Source organism: Archocentrus centrarchus, chromosome 23 (assembly GCF_007364275.1).
Source record: "Archocentrus centrarchus isolate MPI-CPG fArcCen1 chromosome 23, fArcCen1, whole genome shotgun sequence".
NCBI lineage: Eukaryota > Metazoa > Chordata > Actinopteri > Cichliformes > Cichlidae > Archocentrus > Archocentrus centrarchus.
The window spans coordinates 17,975,417-17,993,992 of NC_044368.1; the positions used below are offsets into that span (position 1 = coordinate 17,975,417).

The window sequence follows — 18,576 nt, forward strand, 5'->3', positions numbered from 1 at the left end:
GATCAGCGACTACTGGTCAAATTCAAGGTCTCCCTTTCAACAGTGTTTGTAAGATTTAGCGAAGAAGTGTGGAGCACCTACTCTATTGTCTCAAATACAAACATCTAAAGAGAAACTGACCTCCAGCCCTGTATCCCCATCTCCGTTTGTCTCGCTAAACACGTTCAGTGTCTGATTGTAGTTTGGCATTGTACATTTCTACATGTACAGTCGCGGTGCACGAGCAAAGACCAGCTTCGTTCCTGTGAACGGCGTCTGAAGATAAACACAGACCTTTATCTGTGCACTGACTACCAATTTAAAAAAAACATCAGAGCTCACTTAGATGATGAGGAACACATGGAAGAACACTCACTGTGGCATTACAGAAAGAAGCCTGACCAGCTGAGCACTTACACACGAACAGTCATCCAATCAGAAGATTTTAGAAGGTTTGGATTTATACTTTAAAGTCTCAGATATAGTGAGACTTTTATAGCTGACTGGCCTTTATGGGCCCTTGTGTGAAAAATGTGCCAACGGTTTGATTTTCCAGTGAAAGTACCTTCTACTTTTATGGTCAGTTTGAAGGTTGTCTGGTACAGTGTGGCAGACATCAATCTGCTATTAATACAAAGTGCCCAGACTGTTATTTATGCTGCACTGAGGCCAGCTGAATGTGACCCGCACTGTCTCGAGAAGTCGGACAAGAAGAGAAAGGTGACGGGAGCGCAGTGATTTCTAATACTGACCAGCATTTAAAGTCTGTGCACTGCAACAAAAATGTCAGCAGGGAGAAGACCGGAGACGGGACAAAAAAATCTGTAGAGAGTTTAAACATCATCTCTGAACGGCAGTCAGTGTTGTGCTCTCAGCTCTCAGCTTCAGGACTGCCAGTTACTCATCCAGGGAAAAAAAAAAAAAAAAGGCTGTTTGTTACAAAGACCAAAAGACATTTTTTCAAAATAAAAGGCATTTAAAAATGAAGTGTTCACCGCACTGTTTCACATACACACAAACACGGAAGTGGAACACAGCGTGTATTTTCTGAAAACTAACAGAAAGGCTCTGCGTTAGTCATCTTCACAGCTAAAATACAAAAAAAAAAAGCAGCCATGGATCAGTCACGCATGTACATGAAGCACCGGTCAGCCTGTTTGTAGATTTTTACATTAACAGTTGTTTTTGCGGTGGGTGATTTGTAAAAGCTCGCATGTGTGGCAGTTAGAGAACAGCTTTTTTGTTTTTTTAACGATATTCATTGTACATCCAGGTTGAGTGGTTTCTGAAGTCTTCCTACCATGGGTACAGAAAAACAGCACTTAAGACGCAATTTAAGACCTTAAGACACACACGCGGCACACATGCAAACACAGAAACAACTAAGTCAGGAAAGCGGGCAGCTAGTCAGTAGGTGGGAGAGGAGAACCGGCCCCCCCTCACCAGCCTTCTGCTGATTGATAAAACACCACACTGATCCTCCTCCTCTCTTAGTAAATTGTGTCCGTAATCCAACACCCACAAAAAATGTGTCATGTGGCTAAACACCAGCTGCACCCACATATTCCCTCTAACATGGCCTAAACAGAAAAATCCACCAAATGGAGCTGGCCAAGATCGTCGATGAGGAGGAGGAAGCTCGCACACGGTTGAAGAGTGCGGTGTTAGAGCGTGTCTTCCAGTTCAGCTGAAACTCTAGGAGGCTCTCTGCATCAGACTTTAGCCCCAGCGGAGGAAGTGCCGAAGGCTCTTTAGAGCTCTGCGCTGGCCGGGGGTTTGCTGGTGGTCACGATCTTCATGTACTGAGTGAAGATGGCCTCGAAAGCCTCGTCCCTGTGGATCATGGCACCGAACACCAGTTGGCTGGAGGAGACAGAGATGCTCGGCTGTTAATGCGCATCTACATTTGTAAAGAGCTGTTGCCAAGTTAAAGCAGCACAAGGCAAAAAACAAACTAAACTAAACAAGAGGCCTGCTGGCCTTAGAGCTCCACTGTTTTACTTGTGCAATATGTGTTATATTGGAATGGAAAGTTATTTGGCTGTAGGTCAATCATTGAGTTGATACCATTTATTTTCTTACAAATTTCAAAAATTAATTTAAAAAGAAAAAAAAAAAAGGAGTAGCCAAGGTTTTCAAACAGTGATGTTCGTGCAGGGTTGGGCAATTAATCTTCCCACAGAGCGCCAATAAGTTTATAAAGCAATAAAATTAATATTGAGCAGAACTGAGTTGACCTTAGTGGTGTAGCCCTTCCTCAGTCCCAGAGCCACTTGAAAAAAATGTGGCCACTTGGGAAAATTAGTGTGCAAGTAATCTCTATGAGCAATAACTCAGCCTTCAAAACTGCCACTAAACATTCTGTTTAAGAGTTTTTCTTGGGCTCTTTATGATGTCACAGAGTGTATGGAGTCCCTCCTACACTCTGTGACCCCAAATCTTTAGTTGTGAGAGCCAGCCAATCAGTAGGAAAGTTGGACTAAAAGCAGGGTGGCCAGGCGTGAAAGGGAGACGAGGTGTAAAATGGGGTGGTGAAGAGGCGGCGCCAAGCAGAGAAAGGAGAAGACGGACGGGGAACCGGGGGGGGGCGAGAGGGGAGGGAGGGGATAGAGAGAAAAGAGAAAGAGAAAAGACGTAGAGAGGAGAGAGAGAAAGAGAAAAGAGAGAGAGATATAGAGAGAAATAAATGAGAGTATATATAGAGAAAGATAAAGAGAGAGAGAGAGAGAAAGAGAAAAAGAGAGAGATATAGATAGTAAATATAAAATATATATATATAATAAATATAAAATATAAAATAGATAGATAATATATATATATAAATATAGATATAAATATATAAATAATAGATATAGATATTATATATATATATATATATATATATATATATATAGATATTATATATATATATATATATATATATTATATATAGTGCACTAATGGTACACTTAATTTGCTCCTTTTATCTGGAAAAATTGCACTAAATTTAGTACAACATGAGTACTGACAGCAACACAGTCTCACTGATGATTCACAGCAAACAGTTGGTCTTTTTATAACATAAAAATAATAATAAAACAACAACTACTAACTGGTATGCTCGTCACCCATTAACAACAATTTAATTACTAAACAAATAATAATAAACAGAGCAAAAAACAATAGGGCCTTCGCACAGTTCGTGCTCGGGCCCTAATGAACACAGTTACACATCTGGGTCCTCAGGTTTTAAAATTACACTGTGTTTCCACTTGGGGCCGCCAAAGTCCAACTTTCAGATCATCAAAATCTGTGTCCATCTTTGATACACATTGTATAATATTTACTCTTAACTACTCTTTTAGTCATAATCTCACAAACCTCTTCCTCTGCCATCTGTAGGACAAATTAGTGATGCTGCATCTCTGTTACCAGGTAACATACTTCATGGTTAACTAATCACTCATAAATTTGAATGAAATGTCTGCAGAAAACCCAAAGCAGTTGACATCTGTGAAATTTCCCAAATGATTACATCTGTCATTATTAAAAAATACTGACACTGCTTGAGTTGACTGAGAAGAAACACAACACAAACACAAACAACAACACAAACACAACACAAAAGATGTTGAACTGAACTTAAGTTGAAATAAATATTTCCACATTATCATTGTCATTTTCCACATAAAAGTCGAACTACAAACACAAGAAAATAAACAGCCTGTACCTTCTGAGTGGAAGGTGTGGCTATTGAGATGCCCATCCCACTTCCTGGTAGGACTGAGAGCACTTTGTACTGTGAAGGAGAAAACAGGAGGTTTTGGTTTAAATGCACACCACCATAATTGTACATTAAATAACTACAAATAAAACCATTTAAATATCCAGCCTACAAAAGTCTGAGGCATTCCTTAAGCGCATTAAAGAGTGATTACCTTTTGTATGTCAGTGATGTCCACCAGCTTGATGACTTTATTCTTCTTGGAGGAGCTCGATCTGGAGCTGGAGCTCTCAAAGCACAGATAACTGAGAGAGACGGAACTTAGTTAAAGGGGGAAACAAAGGCAACAAAACAGGCAAACTGATTGGATTTATTACAAAGTCTCATAAGTCGAGTTTTCTCAGGAGGAAGGCGTTCCTGCTCGATGCACTATAGACTGACGCAGATACAGAGAGGAAGAGAGACGAGGCTGAGTGCAACCTAAAACTACATCTTCTCTGGGCTAATGAATCCCTGCTCCTCCAGCTGTAAATGTGGGAGCAGAGATGTGATGAGATTATGCACCTCTACTGAGACAAAGATGTTCCACTTACTTCTCTGTGACGTAAAGCATCCCATTCCTAATGTAGTCTGTGGGCATCTTCCTGTCTCGGTTTATTAGGCAACACCTCCAGCCATTTTCACAGACTGCGAACACACAACATGCAAAACATTGTTTTCTTGTGATGAATAATCCTTATTCACAGATGATGCATGATTTCTGCTTGTGACCATCTCAAATGGGTTGCAGAATCTTTTTTTTTTTTAAGCTGTAGTAAGCTCCCCTCACCCGGCAGAGGGCGCTCCGACTCCGGCAGGTTGAAGATCTCATGGAAGGCTCCCTTTTTGGTGCTGTGAGAGCGACCCGTCTCCTCCTCTCTGTTCACCCACATGGGTGGTGGTGGTGAGGCTGCTCCGAGAAACCACTGGCTGAACCTAGAGAGGCGAAAAGGGGGGGTGCCACAAAGGGGGGGGAAAGGAAGAAAATAAGGAAGATGAGGGGATGTGGTGATGAGTGAAAACATGAAAAGGAGGACAGAGATAGAGAGAGTTACATTAAACTTAGCAGATCCATCTTTAAAGCTGTGGGATGCTGTAGGTCAGACAGATGCATAGAGACAAGAGGCCCGAACTTCAAACAGCTCCTCAACTTTTGAGATTGCATCATGTGCTTTGCTGCACGTGCGCTCTTTTAACAGCAGGCTCAGGTGTGTGACGTGCAAAGCAGAGAGTGAGGCCAATCATTCAGTCAGCATCCGGAACAGTACAGACCAAAAATACCTACAATATTCATTGTTTTCCTAAAAATGTTCACAGATTCCACTGCTATTTAACACTGTGCAGAAAAAATAAATAAGCGGGTGCTTGGTTATCACAGTATAACACAACGTCAGCTAACACTCAGGAATGTCAGTCTGTCCAGTTAGGAAGCATAGATTATTGTGAATCCACTTCCACCTGTTGGTCACTTTGATTTGCGCTGCTTTGGTGCAAATCAAAGTGACACAGGTGCACTGGAGAGGAGAGCAAGACAAAAAAAAAGGAACAGTTTTGCAAGTGGTGGCTCAGACCACTGTTCTCTCCCGATGGCCCATTTATGCCCGCCGCACGGGGTCGCCTCAGACACAAACAGCAATGTTGCACCTGCTCTGTTTATACCAGCGCTGAGGATGCAAATACTCATTTGCATTCTCATGAACAACGTTGCTACTCAGACCTCCACCTCCACATCAGTGCTGGTATAGGAGGAGAAGTAGTCAAAGGTGGAAGTAAAGAAATTGCAGAGGTTTTTTGATGTTGCAACATCTTCCTCTGCATGATGTGAGACTCTCTGAGCTTCTATGCCAATATGTCATTAAACGGCAGTAAAAAACCCACACAATTGTACAATCGTGTCTTCAACCCAGTTGCAGTGGAGCCTCTTTAAAAAAAAAAAAAAAGGGGGGGGGGGGGGGGGGGGGGGGGGGGGGGGGGTGGGTGGGGGGGGGGGGGCATTATCCCTCCTGACTGATTTAGCTCTAGTTTTACTTTTGATTGTGTCCTTGTCACTGCTGGTTGCATGAGAAGGTACCTGCAGCCCAGCCAGGTTGCACAGGTAGTCCAGCTCCTCCAGGACGTCATATCATATCTACAGTATGTCTCATCACAAGGAGGAGGAAGAGTAGCTACCAGGGGAATGGGCCTTACATGAGGAGAGCTGGAAATGTGCTTCATTGTGTGAGGAAGAGGAGGAGCACTGCCAGAGACCTACAATCAGCGGGCTTCTCATTTGTATGTGTCTGATCAAACTGTCAGCATCAGACTTCAAGAGGTGGCATGAGGTCGTGGCATCCTTAAGTGGGACCTGTGCTCACAGACCAGCACTGACTGGCAAATGTCAGTCGAGCAAGACAGCTGCATGGTGCTGTTCTGTGAGCAGTGGACCACTAAAGGACATTTGGACCTTATGCACCCCTCTTGGAGTCCATTTCTGATCAAACTGTCGCATGAGTACCTCAGAGGTCACTCTGTAGGGCTCTGGCAGTGCTCCTCCTCACACAGAAGGAGCAAATACTGGTCCTGCTGCTCAGTTCATGCCCTTCTACAGCCTTGTCCAGGTTTACTTGTGTAACAGCCCAACTCCGGCTGTCTCCTCCACACTCTTGAGATTGCTATCCCTGAAGTTTAGCTGACTTTATGTTGTACTGTGCTGATCAAGTGTTCTAAATTTTTGGAGTAGGTAGTGTTATTTTGCAGACCTGTTTACATGAAAGTTTACAATAAAACAGTTAAAGCCAGTAAACTGACCACTGTTATAACTTGAATAAAGGAAACAGGAAGATCTTAATGAACTAACATGAAACTACACTGGCCAGAATCTGCTCGATGTGCAAGAACTACTCAGTAAACACACCACGAATTTTTACAAGCATCTATGTTAGTGGATCAAAAATGTCGCAGGTCTTCAAACTCCAACATTTAAAAAAAAAAAAAAAAAAAAAAAAAAAAAACACTGTAGCCTTAAAGAGCAAAAAGGAAATCACAGACTATTGACATTTTGATCCACTGCTTTCACTGACAGCCACTCTCAAGGTGTGTCACACACGCACACACACGCGCACTGTGGTGAACTGGCAGCACACCCAGGCAGAGTAAAGGAACCAAAGGGAGACACACCAGAGACCTACCTTCTCAGTGCCAGAGAGCTGAGAGAGAGAAATGACAGAAGACACCGTGACTGAGGCCACAGCAAAACACACTCTCAAACATTCATGTCAGAGGGGAACTTTGTGGCACACACATAGAAACAACGAAGGGCTGAGCTGTGATGTATTACTGAGCAGAGGGGTGATATTTTATTCATCTTATTTTTAACTTTTTCCACACAGAGGCAGTCAGTGGGAGGCAGACTATAGTGAGTGGACCCCTGACAACATGAAAGACTGAAGCTGGACCTGCTGCTGATGGATGATCCCTCTAAGTACTCCGTATGGGTGTGTCTGTTTTTATTTTTTAACTGAATTCACTAATACTTTAGCAGGGGTAAAAGTTTTGGAATAGAACCGCAAGCCTCTGTAGGTATATAACCTGGTTTAACTTCAGGTCTTTTTGTTAGAAATCAGGATGGCCTAAAGAAAGAAGATTTTTAAGCACCCTGAGAGAGGAGGCAGCGAGGGGAGGTAGGAAAGGTGTGTGGGTTAGGGCTTCTGTTTGTCTTACCCGTCGGGACACAGTGGCGTTTGTCCTCTCTTTGAGCTGGGGGTCGGTGGGAAGGCTGTTCCACACGATGTAAGGTGTGTCGTATTTGTCCCGAAGCTTGGACAAGCTCTTAAACATGAAGTCTATGATGAAGAACTTGATGCCGGCATACACGCCTACAGAGGGGGAAAATCAGACAGACACATTCATTAAAAATAAATAAATTTTAACCTCTTCGTTAATCTTATGTACAGCACGATGAGCTGATTAAGCTGCCTCTACCGTTTTCCTAGTCCTCGAGTAATCTTACTTTGTAAGGCCATTCATGTTCAGTTTGAACCCTTCCATCAGATTATAATCTCACATTTATGTGGTTTATGTGCCTTCTGACTGACAAAGGAGTGCACTAATTACATGTAAGTGAACTCTTGGGATTTGATCTAGCCAATGAGCTCTTGCAGCTGATCTTGAAGGCATTTTTCACTGTTGTCACCATTGTGTCCATACTTCCACTATGGTATGTCTGCCAATCATGCATACACTATACTGCCAAAAGTATTCACGCAGCCATCCAAATCATTGAATTCAGGTGTTCCAATCACTTCCATGGCCACAGGTGTACAGTTGTGTTCAAAAATAATAGCAGTCCAACATGAGTAACCAGATCAATCAATCTTTTTGGTAGAAATCATATTACTACATGGCAAACAATTTACCAGTAGGTGTAGTAGAGTCATAGAAAACAACAGACCCAACATTCATGATATGCATGCTCCTGAGTCTGTGTAATTGAATAATTAATTGAAAGGGGTGTGTTCAAAATAAGAGCAGTGTAGAGTCCAATCAGTGAGGTCATTCATTCATTCTGTGAAAAAAAAACAGGCATCAATCAGGTGGCCCTTATTTAAGGATGAAGCCAACACATGTTGTACCTGCATTTCTCACTGAAAACCTGAGAAAAATGGGCCGTTCCAGACATTGTTCAAAAGAACACCGTTCTTTAAAATGTTGATTGAAAAGGAGAAAACAATAAAGTGCAGAAAACGATAGGCTGCTCGGCTAAAATGATCTCCAATGCTCTAAAATGGAAAGAGAGAAATGGACGAAAACGGAAGACTACCATTCAAATGGATGGAAGAATACCCAGGATGGCAAAGACTCAGCCAATGATCAGCTCCAGGGTGATCAGAGACAGTCAGATGTTACCTGTGAGTACTGTGACAATTAGAAGACACCTGTGTGAAGCTAATCTGCCGGCAAGAAGCCCCCATAAAGTCCCACTGTGATAAAAAGACATGTGCTGAAGAGGCTACATTTGCCAAAGAACACATCGACTGACCTGTAGAGAAATGTAGAAACATTTTGTGGACTGATGAAATTAAGATTGGGGCCCTTGGACCCAAAAAGAACAGACAGTTTGTCAGATGACCCCCCAAGCACTGAATTCAAGCCACAGTATGCTCTGAAGACAGTGAAGCATGGTGGTGCAAGGATCATGATATTCGAATGTTTCTCTTACTATGGTGTCGGGCCTATTTATTGCATACCAGGGATCATGGCTCAGTTTGCATATATCAAAATCCTTGAAGAGGTCATGTTGCCTTATGCTGAAGAGGAAATGCCCTTGAAATGGGTGTTTCAACAAGAAAAAACGACCACAACCACACCAGTAAGTGAGCAGCATCTTGGTTCCAGACCAACAAAGTGGTCAGCCCAATCCCCGGACCTTAATCCAATAGAAAACGTGCGGGGGGGTGACATCAAAAATGCTGTTACTGAGGCAAAACCAAGAAATGCAGAGGAACTGTGGAAAGTTGTCACATCATCCTGGGCTGGAATAGCTGTTCACAGGTACCGGAAGTTGGTCGACTCCATGCAACACAGTTGTGAAGCAGTTCCCAAAAACAGTGGTTATACAACTAAATATTAGTTTAGTGATTCACAGGAATGCTAATTCCTAAAAAATTTTCAGCTCATCAAGTGAATATTTGAATTTATAAAGAAAAATGCAGACACTGCTACTTTTTTGAACAGCCCAACATTCATTTTTCTTCATTTCCTGTTAAGTAATTGGAAAAATTATATATTTTTCTTCATGTTTTGATTTAGAATATAATGTGCAGTGTTCCCAGTGCCTGGAAATAAAAACAATTTAAGGATTCTGAGCTTTACTCGTGCTTTTAAATGCAACTGCTATTATTTTGAACACAACTGCATAAAACCAAACACCTAGATTTTTTTTTTTTTATATAAGCACCAAATTGTGACAACTCAAGGCCACATTACATTTTCAGGTGAACACCCTACAATAATTACAGAGAAAACCCAACAGTCAAAACAATCCCCATGAGCAAGCACTTGGCAACAGTTGAAGGAAAAACTCTTAACAGGAAGAAAACCTCCGGCTCAGGATAGGGGCAGACATCTGCAGCTGCATCCAAAGCCTTACATCACCAAGTGCAACGCAAAGCATTGGATGCCGTAGTGTAAAGGACGTCGCCACTGGACTCTGGAGCAGGGGAGATGTGTTCTCTGGCATGATGAAGCATGCTTCTTCGTCTGGATGAGTCTGGGTTTGGTGGTTTTAGTAATATAAATTATTAATATTAGAATTAGTAATATTAAAAAATAATAAATACAATCTGCAAAAAGTGAACCGCAATATAGCGAGGGGACCACTGTATTTTCTGAAATTTTTAAAAACAAAAATTGTTCAATATATGAGTAAATGAATTTCCAATTAAATAAAAGTTTAAAAATATTACAATGTGGGGATTTTCCTTTGGTTTGTCAGTGAAAACAAAAACCCCTGATGATGTCACTGCTGGTGTCACTTTCTGCCAACATGGCCAAGTCTGCACTTTTCCCACTTTTCTGTTCCATTTTCACAATGTAACAATGCAGTTAGCTAGCTGAAAACCTCCTCAATCTTTCTGCTGCCTCCCTTTAGGGTCACCACAGAGGATCATCTGCCTCCATCTCACCCCCATCCCTACCATCCCACCAACCGTCTGCATATCCTCATTCACTCATCCAAGAATTTTCTCTGAGGTCTTCCTCTTTTCCTCCTGTCTGGCAGCTACATTCACCATACTTTGTCCAGTATATTCTCTCTCTCTCCTTTGCACATGTCCAGCCTTGCCCCTCTAATTTTGCCTCCAAATGTGGTTTGCTAACCAATAAATTGATTTTGATGCTTCATTTCTTTAAAATAGAGAAATGAAGTGCCAATGAATGTATAGCTCAATGAAAATAGTTCAATGCCAACAGTTATCTATGCTCCAAGTATCTTCCAAGAAAATCTGAGTGCACACCGTTTGGAAGACGTCACACTTCCACAAGAAAAAAGTAGTAATTATGTATAAGATCTATATACCAACAGCCTGCAGCTTCCCCCACACAAGCTGAGGGACAATGGCTCCACAGATTCTGCATTTGTTTGTGACTGAGTTCATGTGTGGCAGCATGACCAAAGATGCTTTGTGTACATCTCTCACCAATCATGAAGCCCAACAGTTTGTACGGCAGGACGCAGGAGGAGATGAAGCCACCCACAGGCAGATGTAAAGTTTCCGGGTGCTCTCTGGCTGCACCCACATGAACAGACTGAATATAAAATGCATAGAAACACACACAGACAGACAGCAGGAGGAGGAGAAAGAATACAGGTCAGTACATAAGTTACATGCAGTGCTTACATACTTGATTCTCAAAGTGAAATAAAATCCATTCTATACAACTCACTTCTTTATCTTCTCTAAAACATCAGCCATCTTCCCAAAAGATTCTGTGAAGAGATTTTAAAGCACCTCAGCACCAAGAGCTTTCTTATTTTAAGCACGGCGATCTGATGGTTAGATTAACCTTGTTATACCTGCGCTTTTTGTGCAACATCAAGTACAAGCTGGAACTTCTCAGACACAGTCAAGTCTTCCTTTGGAGGCTCCTTTAAAGAAAAACAGAGGCTGTATGTTGATCTCCAATGGTGGAAACATTTCCTTCTGACACACAGAACAACAAGAAAAGGAAGGAATCTTACCATGGGTTCAGAGACCTCAGGCACAATGCTCCACTGGATCCTCCAACCTCTGAAAAACAGGAAGGTGATGTAAATAACTTACATTTTTATAAGGTCCTTGGATGAAACTCCGCCTACAAACTATTACTGGACCACTTCAATACTTGAGGTGTTCAAAATTTCTAGTTTGAGTTATAATTAAACACCAGCTTTAAAAGGATTGTGATTTCCAGCCTTAACAGTTGTGACTGAACTCAGATTCTGCCCCTGTTTATTATCATGTATTGGTCTTTTGTAGCAACAATTATAATATATAAATATGCACAAATGTGCGCATGTTTTAAAAATCTGCCCGTCATAACCAACATTCGCCGTGTGGCCAGAGGGCCACAGTGTGCATCTGTTTATTACCGGCACAGCTGTGGCCTCAATAGTTGATGTTAATGTGGTTTTATTTTGCACCATTAATCACTCTAAAGCTGTAAATCTGATTGTAGCCTTTTATAAACAATCAAGCTCAACAGTGATGCAACAACTCAGTTAAAAAATTGTCACAATGGTTGCTCCTTGTATGAATAAATTGCCGTTTTTTTACCTGGCAATGAGGTAATTTAAGGACAAGCGCAGGATAGCCAGGAACAGCAACATGGGAATGGCCCAGCCGTGCCAAGCAGCATTCATGTAAATCTGGATTCAAAAGGAAACACAAAACAATATAACATGGTTTATTGATCTTTGTGGCTGCATTTCACAGCCTATATGCATTAAATTCAGCTCTTTATAGGACTGAGGATGGATTATTTCAGTCAATAATGGTAATGAATTGTCAGAATTTGTATTCAGTGTGTTGTTTCATCCAAGCAGCAGCTTATCCGTGCTGACAAAACTCGTGTGTGGGTGCAGCAGGTTCAGATTATAGTTTTATCACAACTGTTCCTTTATAGTCCTTCATTGCCCATAAAAGTTACAAAGACAAATTGATGACAACATGGACATAAAGATGAATCAGGGGGGCTTATTCTGAACCTGAAGCGCACACATTTGGGTGATATATCAGCAGTGTTAGTTGCCTGTCGGCACTAAGCCAGCATCATCTCTGGATACAGAGATGTTCGCAGGGCCGTAATCAGTGGGTTGAGGATGATTTAGCATAACCACTGAGTGGACATTAATGAAGACCTGATTAGACCTGCAGTCACTGGCAGAATCACTGCAACGCATCCCAGTGAAGCAGACATGACTTTAATATTCATTAATTTCCCAGCCATGAGCTGTAAGACCAAATTAGGTCAGAGTAAAACGACAGATATCCAGAGACCAAAATTAATATTTGACTCCTCTTCCAGTCTGGTAGATTTTACAGGCCAAAAAATAAAATTAAAAAAATACCTTTTTGTGTAAACAAAGTTTTAGTACATTTCACGAGGATATGGTATACACCAAACACAACAGCTTGTCATGAATTTCCTTTCTCTCAATCACAACTGCCCTCTCCTGCAGTCTGACCCTATTGGCTCATTGGGACAGAGGGACAGAGACAGAAGATGGCAGAAGCAGCACAGCTCTTAATGACACCAAAGTCCTGCAGAGGCTACCAGAATAGATTGACAGGAAGGCAGGTCACCCTTAAAAGATTTGTATTTTGAATCCTGTTTGTATCACTGCCAAGTAATTTCATCAAACCTCAAGTTGGAGAATATCTAAGAGAAATTATTAGAAACCACACAGTTAAAACATTCATTGATATATCAGAGGTGTGTTGGACATTTTGAGTATTAAAAGCGGACACTCACAATGAAGGCAATAGCTGAGGTGTACACGGAGTGCCAATTAGATAAGGCGGAGAGGTTCCTTAAGAAGTTGGTGACAGGTCTGGCTCCTCGCTCTGAAACAACAAGGGCACAGGTATTCACTGAGCAAGTGACGCCAAAGACAGAGCAGCACCATCTCTGTTTATGTCTGTTTCATTAGTGTTTATTTCTGCAAAAGGAGAGTTGGTTTCCTTTGAGAAACAAACTTTTACTGTGAAATTACACAAGATTTTCCAATTCAACTACACGTCTTAATGTTTAAAGGGAAAATCATACACATTTTTACAGAATTACAGTATTTCATAAAGGCTGACAGCTAATAATCTAACACCCTCTGCTTCTGTTACTGATTTCGCACGTGTGTGTGTGTGTGTGTGTGTGTGTGTGTGTGTGTGTACTCACTGAGTCGCCTCATGTTTTCTGTCAGCCTGGATGGAAAACAAAAGAAAGTGAAGGTCAGAATACACGTAGATGCTCACGTAGATGCACACGCAAAGAAAAAGTGTGAGAGGAGGTGTTGGCACTTTGGCCTTCGTCAGTCTGGCATGACTCACTCTTCTTTACAGAGGAGAGAAAATAAATGAGAAAACTTTCTCAGTGCAAAATCAAACCTGAGTCAGTTATAGTGTAAGGTACACAAAACAGTGTTGGATTTTTTTTTTTTAATTAAAAACACACATTCAAGGTCTAAAATATGCTCATTTTCCCCTTCAAATACATGACTAAACATACCAATTTCTGCCCACTGGGACCAAACCTAAGACACATCTTCTTGGACCACATCTCACCCACCTTTTAGCACTTAGTGGTTCCTCAGCTTCCACTGTGCTTTCCTCCGGCTGGAAGCGGAAGTCTTCGATGTAGACCCCGAAGCGCTCGTACAGCCACTTCTGCAGCCGTGAACTCCAGACTTCCTTCTGCTGTTTCTCTGCTAAAGAAAAACACAACAACAACTTTGATCGGGACCTCGTTTTGTAGTCCTCTGCACCACCAATCACGCATTGTTAAAAGAAAATGATTCATATGTGGTGGTCTTATCAAGAACTGTTATTCCAGGCCTGTTTCCTGCAGCAGTAAGACCCCCATACAGAACAAAGCACGGATCACTAACAATAGATATGACAGCAATTAAGTCACGCAGTAAGAAATGAGGGAGCTGGTATTGAGGGGAGCGCAAGTGCAAGTTTTAGAGCAACATATGCTCACATCCAGATGATGTCAATCAGGGAAGATCTTGCATATTTCAGCAAGACAATGCTAAACCGTATGCTGCATCTATTGCAACAGCATGGCTTCAGAGTAAAAGAGTTCAAGTGCTGAATCAGCCTGCCTGCAGTCCTGACATTTCACCAGCTGAAAAACATTTGGAACATCATGAAACAAAATATGACAAAGATGACCCAGGACTGCTGGGACAACAATGGGACAACATTCCTCTCCCCAAAGTCCAGCACCAGGTGGACTGTTGTTAGAGGGAGAGGGGATGCTACACAATGATACTGGTTTAGAACTGGAGTTATAATACAGCCAACTGTTTATATGGAAACTTATCAGCACTGAGATCAGCTGATCTGCTGTGACCGCACCTAAGCTTAACTTTGTGGCCTGTACAAACTGCTACATATATTAATCTCATTTTGCTACTATTGCATGAATAAATACATAATAAAGATTCTTTGCACTTTGTGTAATGAGTCTCCATGTCCATGACTTGCTGTAAATAACCAATTGGGTTATCTAACCTCCCTTTCCTGCACACACTGAGACAGTTTGGTGGTAAATGTTGGCCAGTTCTTATCATATCATCTTGCCAGTCAAAAACAAAAAGGCTTTTCACAAGACAAACAGTCAACTGCTAATGCTGAAGTGCCCCTGAGCAAAGACTAGAACACTGAGCTGCTGTGGTGTTTCAGCTGAACACTAATTTATTGGGGTTGTACCCCCAGGTAATTAACAGCCTGAGTGCTCAGACATTTATTTCCATGAGAGGATGAATATAGTTAATAAAAAGTAATCTCATTTATGGTGAAGTGACAGTTTAAACAGACAAAAATGCCCTCCTTGTGCTTTATCTCAATTTGATACTGGATCAGTAAAGCTGCTCCCCACATGCGCATTCAGTTCAAAAGAGCACAGAGGTACAAACACTGATGTGTGCATGGGAGCACAACCACACTATCACACACACGTTGGTTATACTGTAGATGCTGGTGTGAAACTATAGTGAGGCAGATTCAATTGGATACAACAGTGATAAAATTTAGTAATACATGATTGGGAAGACAAGCTAAAATTGCTTTGATTGGCAAGCTACTGTCACAGCTCCATGCTCTACCACAGTAAACTGTGGATAAATTAAATGGGCCGTAGTGCTCACAGGCTGCACGTGTTATTAAGACGGGCCTCACTTTTAAGAAACCCGGATCTACATAAGCCAGTCTAACACATTCTTATGTCTGCCCTAGATGAAGTGATCTACAATCATAACCCATTTTCCAAAATTAGCCTCACTGTCTCACCCTCCCTTTCTCCAACATCTCACACGCACACCAACCGGCCGCTGGGTCACTGAAAGTCAAATATGACAGAAACTGTTCAGCCCCAAAATAAAAGAAAGCACAATTCAGAAATGCCATCTGACTGTGTTTTCAAAATATTTGAGCGAGGGAGAGACGAGCTCATTAGTGCAATAACACTCATTCTCGACACTGCCGATCTGGACTAACGATAGATAAATCAGCCCTGGTGCATTAATGTGCTTTGTTGCGTAGCTTACTTGCTCTTGATAGCACAAAGTGCACACAGGAAATCACAGAGTGTATTTCAGCTGTCACGCACACTACATGCTGCCTCGTGTCCTACAATAACCCACAAACCCTTTCCGACGCACTCTGTTCCCATCAAGCGCTCCGCAGCGCACATCCTACATCCTCACCTCCTCTGCACACGTGCACACACGCGTAACAGGGCCTATTGATTTACTCCCACACTCAGAAGATGTCAAAGACCTCCTTCCCCGCTCATTTCCTCTCCCCAGACACCAACTCACCCTCCTCCCCATTTCTCATCCACTTGGGGTCTTACCTGTTCCATTGTTTGAGGGCGACTGCTGTTTTCTGGGAGGTTGTGGTGGAGAATCCTCTAGCCTGAAAGTAAGAGACAGAAGAAAAAAAAAAGCAGGGGAATGATTTGTCATGCTCCAGTCTCACTTCTGCATTGTCAGAACCGTAGTCTCACGTCTTAGGAAGTACACATGCCAGCACATGGAAAGCTGCTGCACTGAATGGATCGCCACAAGAAGGTAGAAAGTCATACACAGAGCCAGACTAATGCAATTCATTCTGCCTGTTCATACAGCCAATAAGGTCACTGTTAAAATCTCACAGCAGATGCTTGACAAAATGATCAGTACCAACAAAAATGGAAAAGGGTGGAAGAGAAAAGGCTAAACCCAAAAATGTGCAAACACTCTCCTTTAACTTCACACATTAGGCTTCATACAACATGTTGATTCAGCTGTGCATACCCTGCAAAAATTGAATGCAGAGTCCATCAGCTGCACTTACATAAATCATATTGATAATGTGAGAAATCACTGAGTGACCCTCTAGAGAGCCGCTACCCTCAAATGACTGTATCCCTACAGCTGTCCTACATCATCTATTCTATAAATTCTCCCTGATCAGATGCTGCAGCAGTAGTTACAAATGGATTAAACAACATTTAGAGCAGACTGGTGTTGGCAAACTTGTTGCCCCTTTATCTATAAGGCTTTAATTGCATTCATATTTCTTGGTAATGGGCAAAAAATTCTAGCTTATGGCTGAATTGATCTTCTCCCTTAATACAAACAAAATAACAGCCACCAAGTTCAGGCTTCAGCGTGTTAATGCTTTGTTTTACAGTTTATTTCAATCTTATGTCAGTAAAGGAGGACTGTTTGCTGTCTGTTAGGCTCATGTATCTCTCCAGCTAGATACTTCTGACAAAGTATTAACTGCGGGAATCTTGCAGGTCACAGTACATACCTTCACCTCTTAGAAACTCAAACTACCTCAGATATTCTTGAGGCTATATTTTAGCAATCACACCACCAGTAAAACACCAGAACTTCCCATTGGCATTGAAGAAAACATCATCTACACACACACACACACACACACACACACACACACACACACACGTTTAAACGGTGTCCCAGTAGGTGCAGGTTTTTCCCGGACACCAGCATAGCATCTGTGTCACAGCGAGGAGATTCAGACAGGCACGTGACTCCTTTCTGTTTATTTCCTCTCCCTTTTTCCATCTCCCTAATAACACACACACACAACAGACACACATACAAACACACCTCCTTGTGGAATTTCCTGCCTACCAAGCTGCTGATGCTTCTATTTATAACACAAACCTTGGGCAGCACTGATACAGACACACACACACTGACCATCCATGTTGACCCATGGTAAACTCTGCTGAGCTGAACTGTTACAAACTGCAGTGTCAACCACTTCCCTTTCATTTCATGACTATTACTTCCCGCTTTTCATACATTAAGCCCTTCATTTCCTGTCATATACTTGACTCTGCTCCCCGTCTTCTTGTCTTACCTAGTTTTGAGCAAATCATTCATCTTCTGCTCCAGGTCTATCCTTTTGCTCCGCTCCTTCTCGAGCTCTTGCCGCAGGGAGTCTACACTGGTCTCTTCTCGCAGCTTCCTCAGTTCCTCCTCTGGAAAAACATAATATCAACACTGGCGGTCAGCAACTTGAATTCTGTTATGAAAATTTAAATTCATGTTCATTGTCACGTTCACAAAAAAAATAAAATAAATCTAACTGGGGGAGACTGTTGTGTTGAAGACACTTTGCCCAAAAAACAGGCTCTGCTTAATTGTGAATTTCTCATTTTCTCCCTCACATCTACATCTATAACCTTCACCTCTCCCCCTTTGCTTCCTCTTTGTCAATATCCTCTTGGCTTCAACTGGTTTCAGGTATCTGGGCTTTCAAAGCCTGGGGTGCAACATCAGCAGCGTCTGTCTCAGTCTACTGTCCCTGAATAAAGGGACACATGAATATTGGAGAACAGACGGCAGGAAAAGTGTGTACACGTGCAGAAGCACCAATCAATCAATACCCGCCTGCATTAGATGCTCAAATAAAGAATCATAGAAAACAAAGGAACAGATTAGATCAGTGTCTCAATCAAAAGCATGAGAAAAATCACCTGAAACAGGTGTAGGATGTTCTTAAGGTAACAACAGGTCTGAAAGTAAAGAAAATGGTGAAGGCAGGGCTGTGTACCCACTAACCCCCAACTTCTCCCAGAACATCACACATGCAGGTTGA

At 42.0% G+C, this 18,576-nt stretch overlaps 1 protein-coding gene across 1 annotated transcript in view; it reads right to left on the reverse strand.

Moving 5' to 3' along the window:
• Positions 1-1,064: 1,064 nt before the first annotated feature.
• Positions 1,065-18,576, reverse strand: part of gramd4a (GRAM domain containing 4a) — a 47,431-nt gene continuing 29,919 nt past the window's right edge. Inside the window, 18 exon segments of the mRNA XM_030720223.1 lie at positions 1,065-1,865; positions 3,689-3,757; positions 3,897-3,987; positions 4,276-4,369; positions 4,512-4,617; positions 4,619-4,657; positions 7,421-7,575; positions 10,897-10,947; positions 10,950-11,005; positions 11,144-11,186; positions 11,264-11,345; positions 11,439-11,487; positions 12,013-12,104; positions 13,211-13,302; positions 13,631-13,656; positions 14,021-14,159; positions 16,313-16,374; positions 17,836-17,956. Of these exon segments, the coding sequence (XP_030576083.1) occupies positions 1,731-1,865; positions 3,689-3,757; positions 3,897-3,987; positions 4,276-4,369; positions 4,512-4,617; positions 4,619-4,657; positions 7,421-7,575; positions 10,897-10,947; positions 10,950-11,005; positions 11,144-11,186; positions 11,264-11,345; positions 11,439-11,487; positions 12,013-12,104; positions 13,211-13,302; positions 13,631-13,656; positions 14,021-14,159; positions 16,313-16,374; positions 17,836-17,956 (1,502 nt within the window). The 3' untranslated portion in view covers positions 1,065-1,730.